The following is a 22,024-nucleotide window of genomic DNA, read 5'->3' on the forward strand; positions in this document are numbered from 1 at the left end:
TTTCATATTTTTAGCACCCTTGCCACTACTCACCAATTTGCCGCGTGTTTTCTGTGAGTAAAAATTAAAGATTCTTTATTAATATGAACTTTGAATTATTAAGCTGTTAGGCTGACATGACAAGACGACAGGTCAGAGAGAGAAATTGGCGAAAAGTAGCGGATGGAGAAAGGGGAGAGAAGTGAGGTCCTGAGCACTCCACATGTCACTCCCGACCTACATTCTTGTGGTACATAAGATCATATTATATATTACCTGAGAGGGTACCCGGCGTTGCTTGCGTGAAGGAGGCCACGTCTTTACTACACACTATCTTCATCACTATAGCTGTTTCATCACACATTATCATCACTATAACTTTCTTTACAACACAACCATTATCAATTATTACAGTGAAGACTGATACATCTTAAATACACACTCAACCCTTAACACTTTATCTAACACCGTCTACATTATATATGTCCATCTTCATTATGTACCGTCCTCATTATTATAATTATCTTCACTACTCTGGCACTACCGGGTATCCCATCTACAATCTTCAATATCACTATCTTCCCTCTCCATTAGCACCTTCCCTCTCCATCACCACCTTCCCTCTCCTCCAAAGTTAATCTCTGGACTTAGAAACCTTTCATATGGAGAGAGATTCAAAAGAAGATTAATTTATATTCTCTTGAAAAGGCGAAGAGTTAGGGTTGATATGACTGACGTGTACAAGTGGATGAAAGGGCATAACAAGAGGGGGATATTAATTATATCAACATAGAATACAAAAAATGGATATAAATTGGATAAGTATATATTTAGAAAAGACCTGGGTAAACACTGGTTTGGAAACAGGAAAGTTACTTTTTTGGAACAGATGGCCGGGTAACAGAGTATGCGTGGCATCACTTGATTGTTTCAAGCGAAGTTAAACCATGTTTAAATGAGGATATAAATAGTAACTTCCTCATGTATGCCAATAGGCCTTCCGGGGAGTGTGAGAGACACAGAAGAGCATAAAACAGCGTATCCGGGGCGTGTTTTGGCACAGGAGAGCATAACACAGCATCTCTGGGGAGTGTGTGAGGAACAGTGGAGCATTACAGCGTCTCCGATGAGTGTGAGACACACGATGGAGCATAACAACGTCTCTGGAGAGCGTGTAGGCCAGTGGAGCAGCGGTCGACAGGAAAGGCAGGGAGGGGGCGTGCATCAACGTTTACTGCCCCATCTCGGTAACATAGTGGAACTATTGGCTAAAGCTAGTGAGAATTTGCAGGTATAAATAGAGAGGGGTGAGAGGGAAAACAGAGAAAGAGAGAGAGAGAGAGAAAGAGAGTATACGTGTTTGTTTTGTGGGGTTGTATGTGCATTGATGTGAGACTTGAGCCTTAACTCTTGAGTACAATCTTTCAACCTAATTTTTGACTAGTGTTTAGGGTTCCCGAATTCTTGGAACTTCTCCATGACTGTACATGGAACAGCGTATGGAGTCTTCCTCCGCCACTCCAAAACCTTTATATTTGGTCTGCCGTCGCCGCTAAATCATTCCCTAGGTTTACTCAATGTTTTACAACTTTGTCAGTAAAGTAGTTCTTTCTAATATCTCTTGAGCCGCACTGGCGCGTGTACTTTCTACCTATGTGTGTGTGTGCGTGTGTGTGTGTATGTGTCTGGGGGGTAACGATACCAGCCTGATGACTTGCTAGGTGTGAATTAATCTTGCCCCAGCGGTCCCTCAGGCACTAGGGGGATCATTAAGTTCCTGCCAGGCTTTGCCCATGACAACTCCTGCTGATTTCCCTGAGGTTTTGACTGTGTCCTAACTGGTCCTCGTCCCGCTCCGGCAGGCGTTCTTCAATACTTCGCTCACACATAAAAGTTTTGTGCTCAGTCACAGGACAGACTACAATCTGATCTCTTTCATTTCGTTGTTATCGAGGATTTCAACTCAAGAGAAACAAAACAAAAAGTTTCACAATGTTCAGATTAGATTGAAGGTATTCAATTGTAAGTAAAAGATTACTATGTTTTTATATATTATCGGGAAAACAGATCACTATAGGTTAGTGAAAATCTGCTGAATATATACATATCTGATATATATAGCTATATCTAAAATATATATTTTGTTTTATATTATATATATTATATATACACACTCACGTGGCCCCAAGGAGTATATATATATATATATATATATATATATATATATATATATATATATATATATATATATATATATATATATATATATATATATATATATATATATACATGCCTAATGTTTCAAATTATCTTAATAGAAATTCGGGCTTTTATTAGTATAAAATTTAGTAAAATTATTAAATGCTAGAAAATAAAAACTATTAAGTAGTATATATATCAAGAAAAATAAACATTAAAATATAAAGTATTTGATCTTATCATTAAAAAATTATGGAATCAGGTTCAGGATCAAGAAAAATAGGATCACGAATCTCTTTAGTGCTGAGAAGCTCGCCAATCAGTATTAAATACTGAGAGACTCGTCAGTGTTAAATCAAGATGGCCTCTTGACGGATGACTCGCGCGTTCCAATGAATACAATTATGTAATATTATTGCGGATTAAAAGATTATTACTCCAATGGTCATTCGCGTCATGAAGAGTCGAACAATTGATCAAGGAAATGGTGAAAAGCTACTGAATGATTTATCAAAGCGTTTACACGAAATTATATTATATGATTATCTGAATTTACAATTTTCATATTAAATGAAGCTGCTTTGTTTTGAATCATTGTTGCTGCCACATCACGGAAATTAAATTCATATAATATTCATATCCAGCCATTAGAAGTTGACAAGCTAATCAATAACCCAGTACAAATTGAACAATATAGTGTCAGCTCATTAAATGTATGAAAGTTTGTTACAAAACTATCAAAAGAGGAATCATGAATTGACAGCAGTTCAGTAACATCCAATTTGTACTTATTATCAATACATAAAATTGTTGAGAGTCAGGCCACTATATGTATAAAAGGTTTGGATTGTTGGCCTTAGACCCAACGCCGAACCCGGAAGTTATTTTGTGCTAAACTTCGGGCATATATAAAAACTAACTTGCCAATTTCGAAATATATAAATATATATGTCATATATAGTAAATAAAAGTGACCGATGTATTTTACAGAGCTAAATTTTCTCGTCTTATTTTGTCTTGCCGTTGAAAAGTTTGTTATCCTATGAAGGTAACAGACGAACAAGTATACCCATATGAAGAATACTCCAGTAAGCTCCACTAAGACTTGGAGTAATTCAGCCTTGAGAGCCACATGCATTGTCAAGTGTGGAAGACCATCGCAATCTTGAGCAAGTATCACTTTATGACTATCAAGGGAATGATAATGGGAACGTTGTTTGGAGCAATCTTGTGAATGCTTTGAGGCGTCCCCTTATTGTACCAGTGAATTGGTGACATTTTCAGACATATGTTTGTACTGTACATCTAATGCTTCGGCTTCATAAAGGTAAGTGTTTTGAACCAGTTTACATTTTGGAGTGGGCGTGTACAAGAGGTGTCCCGCAGGCGGTCGACTTCAAGTGAAGATTGTATCTCTCAGTAAACTTCAGTAAACTCAGAGTTCAGAAGACTTTCTTCCTCTGGTGGTTTGGAATTATGCATTTGCATTATGCCATTATGACATGGCCCGAGGACCATAATACTGACATTTAGCCTCGAGGAGCGTATTTTGCTCCTCAAATAGTTCTAGTATTGGCTTATGTCACGAGGTGATTGCATTTATATAAAGTCAACAGGTATTTCATGGTAACACCTGCCATCAGCACCACTACAAGTGTCACCGAATTTATTACCCATGTTATTAACTTGCATGTCATCACACTTGCTTTGTTTTGCAAAGAAAGTGTCAACACCTGTCACCACCTTCATGACACTTGTCTGTGCCCGCAGGTAGCGACGAGATGGTGGCCAACTGCTTGCTAGAGCGAGTGCCGTGGCTCTATCTTACCATTGCGGTGCTGACACTCTTGACGCTGTTCTTCATTACGGTGTCAGCCGTGCGGCGTCACCGCAACCAGAAGGCCAAGAAACGTCAGCAAGACGCTCGGAGGGTGTCGACCCAGGAGTCTATCCTCCCCCCTAAGGAGAAAAGCTTAAGTGCCTATGCTCTCGACTACACCGACATGGACTTTGAAACTACCGTGTAAAGTGCTTACGTTAGGAGTTCAGTCTGGTAAACTGGCTAGCGTTATTATTTCTATTTTGTTATTCTTTCGCTAAGAATTCATAGTTTACTGTTGCACGCAGTAAACCGTTCCACTCTCGCTGTGACAAACGAATAATGTGTTCGCTCGTTCATACTGAAGTCTTGGCCAAGCGCCATTTATTCTCTGGCTGATAGCTGGACACAAAAGATCTGAGATTTTTTCCATTCTCCTGGATTTAAAGATTTATTCTTGTTATATATCTCTTAGCCTTAATTTTGCTGTTAAGTGTGAAATTTCTTAGATCTGTTTTGTTAACGTCCTGATATGTCCACATGAAGTATTTAATCGTTCTTGGTTCTGTTGATGAACTAACGCACCAACACTAACACTCCTTATGATATTCCTGGGCAGCTTCTGATACTTGGTGGTCAGGGTGTAGGGCGAGTCTCGTGCAGCTCTCTTACACATATACAGTCTACTGCTTTTTGTTACTTGTCACTAGGTGGAAAGGGAATTAAGTGCACACACACCCCTCTGTTGCTGGTTGCCTTGTTAGTGCTACAGTTCAGAACTCTTCCCAGGCGACGGGAAGAGCACTTGGGATCACAGTCTCCGTCGTACCTCTGGCAGGGATTCATTGAGACAAGAGGCTAAGGAGTCAGAATCTTAAGGAATTCCCAAATCCCGTTTAGGAGGACGAGTGTATCCGTTATTTATCAAGTAAATATCTATCTCTCTTGTTCAGTGATTTACTGTGTTACCTTTTACTGTTTGTTATGTCGAGTTTCTTGGGATTCTTGTGATAAAAAATAATGATTGAGAAAGCATAGGCCATTGGTCGTACACTTGGAGAACGATCATCAGTAATGAGGGAAGCTTTACCAACACTTGAAATATTACAAACTCATATTCGCCGCATATGATTGAATTAATTTAGTCATATGCAGGTGCTAGACCCGTAAGGATTGCCAAGATATAATAAGGTTATATTTCGTTACTGCACCACGACTGTTCACTCGCGTGGTGGGTGCTTGTTATCGTTTGTCGACGTCAGTTGCGGCGTTGAAGCTTCATGATGTGGTAATGAGCGACGTAACACCGGGTCAAGGCGGCATGCCACCATAACATGCACAGTGTGTCAGTATGAGCAGCTCCCTAGGACACCTACACGGTCAGCGCGTTATGAGGTAACTGGCTGAGCTTCAAAATCAGTAAAGCTTGACACTACACGTACGAAAGTCTTGCATGCTAGTCACGCACGAGAGGCTCGAATGCTAGCCACGCACCAGAGGCTGGTATGGTAGCCACGGACGAGAGGCTGGCACGCTAGCCACGCACCAGAGGCTGGCACGCTAGCCACGCACAAGAGGCTGGCATGCTAGCCACGGACGAGAGGCTGGCATGCAGGCCACGCACGAGAGGATGGCATGCTAGCCGCGCACAAGAGGCTGGCATCAAGGCACTAGTGTCATGCACTCCATCCACCGTGGATGACGTCGTTTGTCTCGACCATTAGCAGTGACAGCAGGAGCGCCATTTGAAGTGTTGGATGACCCTTAAACTGCGCTTCTCTTGCAACGTAAGTCGCTGTAATTTGACGTCAGTAAATAATTCTTTCACTCCATAGGTATCCAAAAATGAATATCAAAGTTATTATTTTCCGCCATTGAAATATTTGACGTAATCATTTTATTCGAATTGACAGTTGCTGTAATATTTTATTTTCCTACCTTTGGATAGAAACCCACCAGATAGGTTCTTATCGTTACTAGTGAGAAGTCGTTGGTCTCCTGCCAGGATCTTCCAGCTCATTACGGTCTTAATAAGCAATGAGAGCTTTTTATGGATTAAAATAATTTCCTAAAGTTTTGTCATAATTCAGGGTGACGTATGCCAGAGTTAATTAATTAGGCCCTCACAAGACCTCGATATTATTCTTCGGTCTAATGAGATGTTTATAATTAAAGATAAAATTAGGAATATTTGGAAAAGATTTTTTTTCTAATATAAGTGCGCAGAATATATCAAAGATTTTGTCTTCACTGAATTCATCCACTGATACAATGGGATGTATACACACACACACTAATATATATTATATATATTATATATATATATATATATATATATATATATATACATTGGCATCTGTATATACGAGGAGTGTATTGTGAGAGGAATCGTAGCACGGCAAAGTGATGAATACACGTGGCAACCACACCTGTCACCAGCAGCCTCTGGGCCTTTACTAACCCCCTCCCCCCTTCTATCTCACAAATGGGAGTATCCTTCACCTGTTTTCATGTCTGCAACAGTTACGTCTCGATCCACAAACTCTTCGTACTGCAGCGGCTATTTGCCTTGATTGCCCAATTTACAATAAGGACAAGTGCACTTGCCACAAGGTTGAAGTAGACAGATATGGTTTGCACCATCTGAAATGCAGGAGCACCAATGGTTGGAATGTGAGACAAAGTGACATCAAGAGGAACATTATCTCAGCTCAGTATCAAGCCTAGAACTCAGCCCGATACCTAGCCCGATACCCAGCCCAGAACTCAGCTAAGGAAAACAACGATTTTGTTTAAGACTCGCAATCCTGACAGCCATGCTTGTTCCTCATGTAAGATCACAATACACTTCTGGGCCAAGATTCATCACACATTTACGAAACCTGTACATCTTTCCTCAGTCATGGCGTGTTTATTTACATTTATTAAACAGTTTGCGAGCTCTGAAGCATTAGGATTTGTTTTTATTATAATGATAACCTTCAGCTGTGAAATATCGAAGATTGTAAACCGTCTAATAAAAGTAAACAAAACTGCCATGATTGAGGAGAGATGTGCAGGTTTCGTAAGTGTTTTGCGTAAATGCTTTACGACAATTCGAGAAGAAAAGAAGTTGGTGTGGGACTTTCTTTATATGTATCCAGTCTGCCTGTTAACTATATCTTCCTCCAGTGTTTGTAAATCAGGCGGCATCACCAAATAAATACAACAAGCTTAGGTAATTGAACCATCAATGAACCTGTTCCAATAGGATCGGAGAGTCTTGACCGCTGGGAAAGAAGGCTAAGGCCTTTCTCGAAGGCTCTCAGAGCTACAAAGGCTGCCAGTTTTCCTTTTAGAGCTTCTGTGTGGCGATCCAGAGGTGGAACCTCAGATGTAACCACGATGCTGGCCCAACATCTGATGCACTCCAGGAAAAGGACAACCTCTAACCATCCATGATAAAATAAATGGAATAAAGATTTAGGCTTGTCACACAGGCGCAAACACATGATCCCCGGCAGAGACAGAAATGGATGGGCACGTTTCCTTTCACATGTTGCACCTGTTTATCTAGCAGTAAATAAGTGCACGGTAGTGTGACAAGTGATGTGGTTGCATTGTGGTGAAGGTCATTAGTACGACAAAGTGGAGTACCTCGATGCAAGCCTAAGTACAGTGTTGTTCCCGACAACACTATACTTAGTATAATGTACATACATATTTAATATAATGTGTGTGTGTGTGTTCTCTGTGACGGTCTATTCCTTAAATATATTACACATCGGTTTGCAAATGTAAAGCAGCAATATACAAGATTTAAACACTGAACTTTTCCGTTCCAAAACCTGAGCAGAACTCGTGTGCAGTAAAAATGTTTTAAAGGTTTCAGTAAATATTGTGACAATCATTCAGGATTTCCTTGTCTAAATCAGCCGACTCTTGCAATGGGTAGAAAACGTGAGGTACCACAACATGGATAAACATCAACAATAATAATACGACTAATTTAATATATGTACGAGCAAAGTTCGAGTTATAATAGCAGGTGGGCTGGCCGCCTTGCTAACACGATGCTTGTGTGTTTGACAGCTAAGTCAAGCTTGCTCTTTTTTGTCAGGGAACTGGCGACAGTTTGTGAGGTTTTCGAAGTATTTCTACATGTATGGTTGTTTATAGATGAACACTGTGTGTAGCAATCACTCAAATGCACTCAAATACCTGTTATGTTTCATGATGATTCTGTTCTCTCGTGGGTTTTACAGTCTGGATTTGATGTTGGAATTATGTATCATGGGGTATGATTACCCTCGAGTAAATCCAGGCTCTTGGGCCACCAGCTGCAGGAGTGGGACGACTCGTCTAATATTCGGTCGTCTAGCATTTCGATTGTATTTTACACCCTGGTGAGTTGCCGTTATAGTGTAATGTTCAGTGGTTTCATGTTCAGGGCTTCGTGGGGTTCTCTAATTGTTTGGTCATACGGTGGACGGTGTTTGCTGCTATTCTTAGAGCCCCTGTTTTTCAAACATTGCTTGTAATTTTTGCCTGTTAGTTTTCTATAAGGTGTGTGGGTACTGGAGAGTATTCGGGATGTGGATGGAGTAGAGCCTTGTACAAGTGAAGCTGAATGTATGTACCAAGACTACAGAATTTTCTCAACTTACCTAAAGCTATTTTGGCTTTATTTAAATGTCATAAATTAAATTTGATTCCTTTTCTATTAATCTTAAGTCCCAATATTCTGTAAACAAACTTTTTTTGGGTTGCGTGGTTGTTAAGGCTCTGGATTTAGTCTTGCAATGTGCATTAATTTGAACTTATTTGGTGGTACTTATTTTCAAGAACTTTTCAATGTAATTTACCTACCCTAAGCCTTTTTATACCAATTAGAAAATCAATTTCAAAAGCACAATCATTGACGCTTGGAATATTAAAATCTTTCTCATATTAAGTACCTTTGTGGTACCGAGGCACTCAAGGATAATCCTCAAGGATTCGTTCTGCAATTTTTCAAGCCCTTTTGATACATCCCTGATTGAGGAGGGGTCGGCTTTATGTAAGAGGGTAGGGGTTGAGGGAGAGGAGGAAGGGTTAGGTAAGAGGTCGGGATGGGATCATGGGGGAAGGGGGGAGGGGCTTGTGAAGGACAGTTGGAGTAATGGGTAGTGAAGGGATAGGGTGTGGACCATGGAATAGAAGAGAATGGAGATGGGGTTCAGCAGAGATGGAGGAAGCTGGAAAATGTGGGGGTAGATGGAAAATTGGGAAAGAAACACAAAAAAGAGAGAGCAGAGGATAAGGGTTGTGATTGACCGTCTGCAGTTGAAGAGGTTCTAGGCCTGGGCAGGGTTGAAAGGCTACAGGTGTAGAGAGGCAGCGGGTATTGGGCTTATGCAGAGAGGACAGTGTGGTGAGAAAAAGAGATGTGGGTAGGTGTTGTGCAGAGAAGAGAGTTTAGGAGGGTGTGGAAAAAAAGGTTCGTGTAGAAGGGTGTGGGATGTTTGCGGGAGTGGAGTACAGTTGAGGGTAAGGGAAGGGGGGCGGGCTGTGGTTGAGGGTGGAAAGTGAGGTGGGTATGAGGGAAGGGTGAGTGGGTGGGTGGGTGGAGGAGGATATGAGAAATGATGGCAGTAATTCATGCAAATCTGAGTCCGGGTCAAAAAGAGAACGAGGTGTTTACGCGAGTGGTGAAAACTGGGGATGAAAACTCGGAGATTTATGCCGCGGGAAGTGTCCGAAAAGACTAGGAGAAAGAGGAGGAGGAGGAGGAGGAGGAGGAGGGCTTCGTAGGAAAGGAAACCAAAGTGTATTTGACTTTTTATCTGTACTGGTTATTATTCCACGTTGCTACAGCTTGATAATATTTTTATAATAGTTATGATGAATGACCGGGATGCATAATCGACTAATACTTTTTTATATTTGTTATTCATATTAGTATTATTATTGTGATTATTTTGTTTTATATCTGCTGTAAATTTGCAATAATTATCATTATTGTAGAATATTTGCCGTTATTGATATCATATTTTTTAATATTTTGCTCCACAATTTAAGCTATCTATTATCACCACTTCCCAAGCCTACCAAAATAATTGTTTCATTGTCTTACAAGAAGGCATGCGAAGTGTGTTGACAACTGGATGGTCGGATGGCTTGACCTCAGGTCAGAAACACAGACTAAATACCAGAGAGAGAGAGAGAGAGAGAGAGAGAGAGAGAGAGAGAGAGAGAGAGAGAGAGAGAGAGAGAGAGAGAGAGAGAGAGAGAGAGAGAGAGAGAAGAGAGAGAGTAAGAGTAAGAGAAACGTAGAGTGAGAGAGAGGTACAGAGAGAAATAGCAAGAGAGCGCTAGAGCTCTGCTACATATTTCGCCAGTGAAGCACTAGAGGGCTCCAGGCGTCGCAAACTACACAAGGAAAGTTTTCCTCCTTGTCTTCCTCGCGAGTCTCTCACTGGAGGGTACGTGATTCTTCATGATGTGGAAAAGAAAGTCTTTCCTATTAAGACTTTGTCTGATACATGACCTTTAGAGCAGTATACCGTAGGACACATGACACAGAGGAGGAGACTTTTGTCATAAATATGGTCAGAGTGTAGTTGGTGGATACATAAATATTTTTTTAGATACGAGACAAGGAGAAGAGCGCATGGGTGGCTTCAAAGTAATAAAATAGGCTTTTTACGAATACACGGGGACAGGAAAAGTTTAAAGAAAGATACCTAACGCTTGGATACATCTATGTAGGATACATAATATAAGGCATGGGCTCCAAACAACGCAAAACGTCAAGAGAGGGTTCTGGAAGATGTCCCTAACCGTTTCCAATAAGACATCTATTGCGAGTTTCAAGCTTTCACTTGCCTTAAGTTCTCCGTTTAGATAATGCACCTCAGCTTTAGTGATCGAACTATATAATGGTTGTAACCTACTTGAACGTGCACAGAGATGGATTAAAAGTTAATCCAAGGCATTTGAAACCTTCCTTACGAAGACAGACTAAGAAAGCTTAATTTATATTCTGAAAATAAAGGCGAAGAATAAAGGATGAAATGTTAAAGTATACAAACGGATAAACAAATATTAAAAGGGGAATATTAATCCAAAGTATATCAACACAACTAGAACACAAAACTATGGATTCAAACCAAATTAGTTTAAATCCAAAAACAACCTTGGAAAATGCCATTTTAGAAACAGAGTTCATGATTCATGGAACAGATTGCCGAGTTACATAATAGATGTGGGAGTGATGAAGCTTTAAAGTGAAAGTTCATATGGAAGTGTTTGGGAATACATAGTTTGGGAAAAGATAATCCCATTTGGTAATAGTCTGAACTATGTAGGCCTATTCTTCCTATAAATTTCGGACTGACAGGTCTATTCTGACTGTAGCTACGACTCGAGACTATACAATAGTCTGTAAGTGAACTAAGCAACTATTATATATAAGAATACTAATATAAATTTGAGAAAATAAAGTTTTTATTACACAGTTGTGTAGAATACGAGTGCATGAGTGGGTAGGGAGGGAGCTGGGACCGTCACAGGCGGCCCTATCACCCACACAGCGGTCCTTCCTCAAACATTGATCAGAGTTATGTGTAAATTGTTGTTTATTCATAAACAAAGTGGCAGCTGGGTCAACGAGCATTTGGATAATACTGTTGGGGTAAGGCTGCTTTAATACGCTTTGTCTCGTAATTATCTCTCTTCGTTATGACGAGAGAATTGTTCCGTTTCAAGCTAACGTCCTTTACGTCCTCCTAGATAATGAAACATTTTGCTCGAGCATTACGGTACCCGCAAGCAATGAACACCAACTTCCTCCATTCTTATCATGGTCGGTAGACTGCTAGGTTCAGAGTGAGTCCGGGATTATGACCCCGTCCACGGAGGGAATGTGGCACATTACCAGAGGATTAAACGAGATTGTCGAGGCCTCGCTCCTCCTGCCACAACCCCCCAACTGAGACAAGGACCTCACTGCAAGATACGGTTTATGAATATGGCTGCGACCCGGAGAAAAATTCTGATAGAACCGTAACAGTATCATCCCCAAACCAAACTTTTTGAAATTACATATTCATGAGTTGGTCGCCTCTGGTGCAAAAATCTTTTTCTTTTCTCGAATTTTGTTGGCCAGCTATTGACAAGAATTTGGTCTCGTTTCGAATTTCAGATTTCTGCACACTCTTGACAGATTATTGAAGTCAATACGGTTCATAGCTTCCAGATTTTTTTGACATTTCCGACAGATTTATGAAGTCAATGAGCCGTATTTAAACTTCACTAAGGTAAGATGGTGGCGAGGAATTTGTAATGGTGGTGTGAGAAAGGTTGTGTGCGGAAGTTTATATTGCTGAACTCCTGTCTTTTGTTCTCATCAAATGTGACTAAGAACAATTAAAATTAAATCTTATAATAACAACAAACTAGATACCAGCTGGTGTGATAATATTACGTTCTCATTACGGCCGAAAAAATGTTCCTTAGTTCTAGTAAACGAATTTGAGAATACTTGAAAAGTTATTGGAAGTATATTTAAATTTGTATTAGAAAATTCCCGTACAGGTTTATACCCAATCAACCGATTTATATTTGGATATAAATATATAGTTCAGAAAGAAATAATAAAAAAAGAACGGATCTTCGTCATCTGCTCACCTAAGTTGCGATCCCTTCTCAACGGGACCATCTCTCTCCTCCTCCCGCTCAAACACTGCGATCTCTCCTGAACGGGACACGGGAATTTACTAGATTGAATCACTGCCTTGAATCACTGCCAATCCGGTTGTGGACACCACTCCTCTTGAGATGGTGGCTTTTGGTATTTTACAGAAGAAAGTGGAGTTCAGTATTGCATTTCCTTCTTTGTCTATGTTTGCATCTTTTCTTTATACACTTATTATCGGGTCCTGAACTGTGAGCACTAAACAGATTTAGGCATTAATATTATTGTTATTGTTATTATTATTATTATTATTATTATTCACAAAGAAATGACACTAATGTGATATATATCACTGAGATAATCAACTGGAGCTCTGAGGTGATTCGAACCCGCGACGAAGGCGCAGCCAGCCCTTGGTCTGGAGGTCAGCTGCTGGGAATCCCTTGGTCACCGATTCGAATCATCTCTGAGCTCTAGTTGATTTTTTTCATTATTATTATTATTATTATTATTATTATTATTATTAGAGCTATTTTAAGTAAAAGTCAAAGTTTTAGCTAGTCACAACGTAGATAGAACATATTACACTAAACCCACACACTAAACACGGAAAGTGACGATATTCAGGTCCATGGTGGAACATTATCAAGAGGAGACCTGGTAATGGTCCATGACAGGCCCACACATCGCTAAAGTCCGCCTTCATAATGTGAGGGTTTTGTGTTGAATATAGCCAGAGCAACTGACCAGTCGACATACCACTATCTTTAAATATATTTTTTTTGTTCTAGACTTGCCAAGTGAGTAAAACAATAAATTACTAATTAATCGAGTTGAACATTTATAAAGTGTAAATTACATGTTAATTTCTTCAATGATACTTTGATTTTAATGAGTTTTTGTATTTTCTTCTCTGGGTTTGTATTTCCTTTCTCGAGCCTTGATCACCAAGTCTAATATATAATTTTTTTATAGACTTTATACTTCCACAGCCCAAAAGGGTCTCAAGACGGTGCTTAAGAGTTTTTGATAACCAGCAACCTATATATAAACTTGGGGAACACGCCTTCACTATGTCTCCTTATCCACGTGTTAGTATAATTGTCCTGTGGAGAGTTTGAACACCTATTTTTTCTATAAAACACTGTCCCTTCGAATTATTAAAACACCAAATATTTCCAATAGTCTGTCTCGTGTTTTATGTGTGTTATAAAAAAAAAAATAAAAAGTCTTTTGATTATATAAAGTGCGGACCACTGAGCTCAAGGTAGTTGTCCCATACGGTTCATTTTCGTTACACCCAGAGTGAAACATTCTTACTGAATGTGTATTTTAGGCTCCAAACGGGTAATGCTACATCGCCAGATGCGTGTCAGTCAAAGCTTAGTTGTTTTCGCCTCTGATATAACAACAAACTGGAAAGAGATTTGAACTCGGCTTTGAGTGGCAAGATTAGTATTAAAGTGGCAGTCTTTGTTGTGATTGGGCGTGAAGAGACAGTTTTTGCTTCCGTGTTAATCAAATAGCGAGATTTGACTGTAAATTAGGCCGCTGAAGACTGTATACTTCGCTAAGTGAAGTAAATTATGCAAATTTAAAAGTGAAGAAAATATCACAATAAACACAAAGACCTTGGAAGACGAGCTAATATATCCTGTGTTTAATGTTGCTGAGCAAGCAAGTAAATGCTGACACTACCCGGAAGAGGACAAGAGAAAGATAAAGATGAGGAGAGAATAAGAGAGAAGAAGAGAGAGCAGAAAATATATAAGAAAGCATCAGCAGCAGCTAAAAGTACATGTGCTGGTGGTTCGTGACATTGTCCGCTCCTATGGTACACTCAACAGCAGCGTCAGCAGCAACAGCATCAACAGCAACATTAGCAGCAATAATAGCAGCAACAGCATCATTAGTAAGAGCAGCATCAGACCAGAAGCAACAGAAGCTACCGTTGGCGAGCTGGACGAGGAACACACTGCATTTTAATGAGTTTTATACCACGCGTATAAACAGGGGAATGTTACCCTTACCGCTTTAGTGCATAAGGTTCATATTTTACGTATTACAGTGTTTTATCTGGTTTGCACTAAGTGTTGAATGGTTTTCCCATAAAAATTGTTGTTCATTGTTAGGGGAGGGCATCCTAATGGCTCCCAACCCCTCCCCGAAACTACCTACCTATTACTTCCCTTCCCAAAAATACACACACCCCCGTCCTTATTCTTTCCCCTACCTTATTTCCACCCCTTCTTCGGCGCTCTTCATCTCATTCACGCCATCCATCTCATCCACCTCTCCCAGTCCCAACCACCACACCACATCCACCCTTCTCCCACCACATCCACCCTCCCCCTTCCTTCCCTCCCTTCTCCTCCCCTCCCATGCGTTTGGGTCTTTCCAGCTGAGACAAATCACTTTTGCTCATCTTTTTGCTAATGTAACAGCTTAAATATTTTTGTAATTTAGTGGTGTTGTAGATAACTCACTTTGTTAGTTTGTAATTTATATGACACATAAGGAATAGTTTTCATTATTCGGTGTGATAGCAACTGCTGCAGTTACTGCCCCGTGAAGCCCTGTGAGGCACTGTGAGGCACTGTGAGGCTTCACTTGGTGGCACTAAGGAACGTTCACCGTAACGTCTTCACACGGCTCAATACATCACGGCTTCCTTACTGTGAAGGAACAATTTCCTTCAGTGTGAAAAATGAAAGGTAACTACTTATTTTGCATAGGATATTTTTTTTCTGGAGTGAAGAAATACATACTTTTCACAACTGGCTAGAAACTCATGGCAATCTTTATCAAAACCAAGAGTTTATATCGATTGTTTTCACGATGTCTTTGTTTTGTAAAGAGTGCCAGTGACGTACTGAAGACATGTATTCCAAATACCAATTAACAAATATCGAGATTGGTTTTTAGTCCATTTTTCTGGCAACATTTTTGTAAATGACAATATTTTGTTAGGTTTCCAAATTTAAATATTTACATTTACGTATGTTTATGTACCTAATGTTTACATATTTCTTTATTGTTTAATTGTAAAGTTACCGTTCCTGCTCTTTGTCATCAAAAAATAGCTGAATACTTCGGAAGGCAAAGCGGCTACTTGAGGCCAGAGTGCCGCTCCTCGAGGCCAGAGTGAAGTTACTCCAGCCCAGAGTGACGTTCCTCGAGGCCAGAGTGACGTTACTCCAGCCCAGAGTGACACTCCACCAGCCCAGAGTGACGCTTCTCGAGGCCAGAGTGACGCTCTACCAGGCCAGAGTGACGCACCTCCAGGCCAGAGTGACGCTCCTCGAGGACAGAGTAACGCTACTCTAGCCCAGAGTGACGCTCCTCGAGGCCAGAGTGACGCTCCTCGAGGCCAGAGTGACGCTCCTCGAGGCCAGAGTGACGCTCCTCGAGGACAGAGTAACGCTACTCTAGCCCAGAGTGACGCTCCTCGAGGCCAGAGTGACGCTCCTCCAGGCCAGCAGAGTGACGCACCTCGAGGCCAGAGTGACGCTCCTCGAGGCCAGCAGAGTGACGCCCCTCGAGGCCAGAGTCCGGGTACTCTTCGAGACCAGCGTGATCTCTAGGGAGCAGTGGATGCTAACTACACACTAGACCACACTTATCATCTTTTGACGAGACTGAAGGACACAACTTGTTAGTAATACCGAAGAGAAACAACACAATGACAATTGTGAATAGGAGGAATTGCACAGTTATTGTTACATAAATAGACCCATTACAAGCCAATAGTTTTGTGATAGCGAGGACAACAGTAGTGAGAGAAACAAGTACACAATTCCAATGGTCTGGGAGAGAAATGTACAACACTGATGGTGAGTGTAAATAAACACTGATGGTGAGTATAAATAAACACTGATAGTGAGTGTAAAACCTGATGGTGAGTGTAAACACTGATGGTGATTGTAAACAAACACTGATGACAAGTGTAAACAAACACTGATGGCGAGTGAAAAGAGCAAGGGGAAAATAACAAACAATAAATTGACAGTCATTTCAGGTCGACGCTATGGAATTTTTGCTACAATTCACAATTTCCTCACTATCGCCTGTCATTTCTCCTCTGCTCTTTCTCTCCTCTCTCTCTCACTCTCTTTCTCTCCCTCTCTAGTGAAGAGATTTGACACAAGATTAACAAAAGAGCGATTTTTCTTGAAAATAATCTTACAACAAATGACAACTAGTGTCTCAAGCATATTTGTCAGCGATGGAAAGCACTACCATTGATCGGTAGTTATCAGTGAACCGACTCTTCCAATTGTGAAGCGGAACTACATTAGTATTCTTCCAAAATTTTCTAGGTCAAAAACTGTTGCAAGTTCACAAAATCCCCCCCCCCTCCCTCTCTCTCTCTCTCTCTGTGCAGCAGAGAGAGAGAGAGAGAGAGAGAGAAAGCCGGAGGGGGGGGGGGGGGATCATCCCAGCTTCAAAAAGCTATCGTACGAAAATGCCCTATCCTAACCTACCAGACGACTCAAAACACAAAACGTGACAGTATGACAATTATGCGAGCTGCAATGATTCGCTAGTACGACGAATTTTGGCATTTGGTAGAGTATACGTCAAAATGCGACGCTCTGTTAGGAGGATGTGCTGCTCTCTCTCTCTCTTTCTCTCGTTAAAATATGTTCTTGAATTTTGTTATGTCTTCTCTCTTATTAATTCTAATTCATTTTCGCTAGTATAAAAAATTTAGATCTTTATAGTGTGTGTGTGTGTGTGTGTGTGTGTGTGTGTGTGTGTGTGTGTGTGTGTGTGTGTGTGTGTGTGTGTGTGTGTGCGCGTGCGCGTGCTCGTGTTTGTGTGTTCACCTATATGTACTCACCCATTTGTGCCTTGAGGATCGAGTTTCAACTCTTGGACGCAATTTCTACAACCACCGGTCGTCTTATTCTTTGACTGCCGACCCATCTCTCGTCTATAACCTTTTGGAGTTATAGATGGAGCTGGCAGCTACAACCTGCTTGTTCCGTTCATGCCATTTTCTGAATCCTACGCTCAACAAATTCTAATATCATTGTTTCTGCAGCTTTCCATCCATGTCCCTTTATTCAGATGAGCACTCTCCTTTTCCAAAGTTTCCTAAGTATTTTCGATATCTGAAATCATGTCTCTCCTTTCTCTAATTTCTACGTTAGATCCACCTCTTGCCTATCCCATCGTAGGTCATCATTTTGGAACGAAACTCGTTGCAAACCTCTGTATTTTTAACGTTTCCTATTTAATCATAGGGCTGCATACTCTAAGACTGGTCTCACATAGGTGGTGTACAGTAATTTGAATGGTTCCACATTTAGGTTCCTTACTGCTGGGTTTGATGATCGGGTTAGCATGTGCTCGCGTATGTGTATATGTATATGCGTATGTCTACACGTGTGCAAATGTGTATGTACACATTTTACACATGCTAGTGTTTTCACGTGAGTGTACGAGTTTCTGTATATATATGTGTGTGTATGTGTGTGTGTGTGTATTTTCCTATGTACTTGTGGACGTTCTTGTGCATTTGTACAACTATCGACAGACCCTCTCTGTGCTCAAAACTGACCAGTCTGCTTCACAGTCTAAAAAACAAACTCAATGTAATTACATATATTGTACAAGATGGGGTACCCGGCGGTGCCCAGGTCGACTGCAGAACGTGTCAGCAGTTAACAGCTGGGGGTTGGGGTCGACCCGGGCACGTACCGGCCGCGGCATACAGGGACAGACACCCACCCATCTCAATTTAGCGTTACATCACGTGATCCTAGGGACTCTGCCTGCCACCCTGCACCAATTTCGAGAGGAATGAGGGTCTGTGGGGGTCGCAATGGGAGCCGACCGCTCTCTAATGGGAGGCAAAGAGGCCGACCTTGACCTGCCTATCTTGATCACCTAACATTAGTCACAAGTAAAGTTGCGCGAGGCTGGTCGCAAGCCTCTGACCTCCAGCACTGGACACACAGACAGACACTCTCTCGTACAGACATGCAAAGCCACACGCTAGAATGGTGTAGTAACAAATAGCAATATAAAACAACAATATTCCCCCGTCATTCAGATGTAAATATTTCAGTGACGTTTTTCTAATTGCTTCGCTAATGTCGGGCTCCCGAGGCACTTTGTGGTTGGTCCTGATTAATCGCCGACGAATTATTTAATTAAAACACGTAACACCAATCAGAGTGACGAATGGAGGCTGTAAGTGGGGACTGAAGGAGATGATTGGCAGGTTGTCTGCCTGTCGGCCTCGCCATGCTTGACAAAGGCGAATGACAACATTCCGGCAACATATTAAAAAAAAGCTTTAATTCTATAAAAACTGTGAAATGAGACGGAGAGCCCATTGTTGGTAGACGTTCGTAATAGACAAGGACCGAGCGACCATGTACGTGTTGACAAGGACCGAGCGACCATGTGCGTGAAGACAAGGACCGAGCGACCATGTGCGTGAAGACAAGGACCGAGCGACCATGTGCGTGAAGACAAGGACCGAGCGACCATGTACGTGTAGACAAGGACCTTGCGGCCATGTACGTGTAGACAAGGACCGAGCGACCATGTACGTGTTGACAAGGACCGAGCGACCATGTACGTGAAGACAAGGACCGTGCGGCCATGTACGTGTTGACAAGGACCGAGCGACCATGTACGTGTTGACAAGGACCGAGCGACCATGTACGTGTTGACAAGGACCGAGCGACCATGTACGTGTTGACAAGGACCGAGCGACCATGTGCGTGAAGACAAGGACCGAGCGACCATGTACGTGTTGACAAGGACCGAGCGACCATGTACGTGTTGACAAGGACCGAGCGACCATGTACGTGAAGACAAGGACCGTGCGGCCATGTACGTGTAGACAAGGACCGTGCGGCCATGTACGTGTAGACAAGGACCGTGCGGCCATGTACGTGTAGACAAGGACCGAGCGACCATGTACGTGTTGGCAAGGACCGAGCGACCATGTACGTGGTGACAAGGACCGAGCGACCATGTACGTGAAGACAAGGACCGTGCGGCCATGTACGTGTTGACAAAGACCGAGCGACCATGTACGTGTTGACAAAGACCGAGCGACCATGTACGTGTTGACAAGGACCGAGCGACCATGTACGTGTAGACAGTTAGATAACTACGTGTGGATAGAAATAAGCTGGATAAAAAATATAGAAAAAAAATAATAAAGTGAAGAAATAATATCCGACAATAGGCAATAAAGTAATGGTATTTAAACTATGATATGCTCGACTTTTCTGTATTTAAGTAATGACTGCGACGGGCGTGGAGTACTGTCTGTGTTCGGGAGTCTCCGTCTCTTCCTTGTTCTCCGGGCCCCCCTGTCTCCTCCCTGTTTTCCGGGGACCCCCTGTCTCTTTCTTGCTCCGGATCTGGGGATCCGGGAACCCCCTGTCTCTTCCCTGCTCTCCGGGGCCCCCTGGTATGTGTTGCGTGGAGACCCTGACAAACACGGGATAACAGAAAATGTTGTGCAACGTTATCGAAAGACCCAACACCAGCAATAATATGCTTGTGTCTTACTAGAAATACCGGGCCAGGTCTGTTGCTGGCTTCACAGAGTGACATTGATCTCACTTGTTTGCACTTAGGGTGAGGCGGGACACTTTCAACTCGACGCACACAGATTACGACGCATTCAGATTACTAACCCAACTGGTATTATTGAACATTAACCCCCTGAAACAAATATATAATACAACACTTGTACGACACTCACCCCCGACGACACTTACCGCCGACGACACAATTGGGAGGCTTTAACCTTTTAAAAAACTTCGACCTCTGATCTCTAACATTTGTTAATATGAGATAAATTAACATGTTCCTTGCACTAATGACGCAAGTTAATAATTTCTGTTACACTGTTTCGTGAAGAGGATCTCCGAACCCAAGGTGTTGGGGGAACGTTGTGAGAATTGAACTAAACTTAATTGTAAGAGATTTTGATTAGAATGAGCAAGGCTGTTGTGTGTTGTCTCAGCCACTGAGAGAAGTGAACTTTTATATTTTTATTTTGGACAATATTTTGTAATTTTTTGTTGGTTTAACTAAAATACTAAAATATTTGGTTATATTTTTTTTTAATTATAAACAAGTGGTAACTAAAATAAATTAAACATTATGTTTAATCAGTTATCAATATTTATAATCTATGGCTAATGAAATGGAATTTAATTTTTCATAATATCGAATTATAGAAAATATTGTTATCCATTATTACTGATTTAATAATAATTATCTGTAGCAATTATAATAATAATTTGACTAATTAATAATAATTAAAAAAAATAGTAATAATTAATCATAATTAAACTATAATTTCCAATTATTACAGCAATTTAAATAATTTATAAAGTCCATACTAATTTTATTGCTATTAATGGGATAATTATAATTGGTTAAAATTGGTATTATTGCCATGTTTGTCTATACAAATTGCAATAATATTTAACTACTAACAGTCATAATATGTTACCAGAATGTTTTTCTGGCTTATTATATTTTAGAGATTTGGTAAACTTTAGAAAGAGCGCATATCAGTCTTACGAGAAGATAAGGGTATATATGTACAGAGATATATTATATATTAATACATGCTAAATCCAATGTAATTCCTCTTTTGCTCATATTCAACTGTGTTTGAAATATAATCTATTTGGTGGATAGTTTACGTGTTGATTTTGTATTTATATTATTCCATTATCAACTTGAGTCTGTAATTTTCTTTACCATTTTGTTTAAATACACAAAAGTTTATAATAATAAAAAGGTTTAATAGTTAAGAGTGCCAAGCATTGCTGTGAATATATGTTAATAACTCAAATATTATAAAGCGTGGAATAGAGTGGCTTATGAAGTGTATGTTTTTAACCTGCATTGTTTCTTTGTTAATTTATGTTCATGATAAAAACAGACAATTTAAATTCACACAAAGGAGGAGCGGTGAACAAAACAGAGAAAGGGAAAAGTGTTCAACGCTCTCTCCCTGAACCAAACAAAAAAGTTATTGAACGGCGGCCAAAGGTTTTCTGCCTCTGCAATATGTTGATAATTTATTCTGGATCTGGACCCCCGCCCTTGCTCCTCCCCCTCTCCCATAATATACAACACCCATCCCTTACCTCACTCTTCCATCTCTTCTACCTCTCCCACTGAGGTCCCCACTACCCCCCCCCCCTCCCTCGCCTGAGTGTGGTGGCCGCCGGCTTAAACACCCAGAGTCTCAACCATTTTGCATTTCAGACTCAATATCCCATTTTGCCTGTCTTTGTGTGTGCCTCTCTCTCTCTCTCTCTCTCTCTCTCTCTCTCTCCGTGTTCTAAATGACATTAGTTCTCTTGTGCTATTCC

General features: G+C 40.9%; 1 protein-coding gene across 2 annotated transcripts in view; it reads left to right on the top strand.

The window, feature by feature from the left end:
* The window catches only part of LOC138366937 (uncharacterized), a 63,982-nt gene extending 57,701 nt beyond the window's left edge, over window positions 1-6,281 (top strand). For both annotated transcript variants that reach the window (XM_069328225.1, XM_069328224.1), the window contains exon 5: window positions 3,949-6,281. In XM_069328225.1, the coding sequence (XP_069184326.1) occupies window positions 3,949-4,205 (257 nt within the window). In that variant the 3' untranslated portion in view covers window positions 4,206-6,281. The remainder of the gene's footprint in view (window positions 1-3,948) is intronic.
* The last annotated feature ends 15,743 nt before the right edge of the window (window positions 6,282-22,024 follow it).

The sequence above is a fragment of the Procambarus clarkii genome, chromosome 21, assembly GCF_040958095.1.
Source record: "Procambarus clarkii isolate CNS0578487 chromosome 21, FALCON_Pclarkii_2.0, whole genome shotgun sequence".
NCBI lineage: Eukaryota > Metazoa > Arthropoda > Malacostraca > Decapoda > Cambaridae > Procambarus > Procambarus clarkii.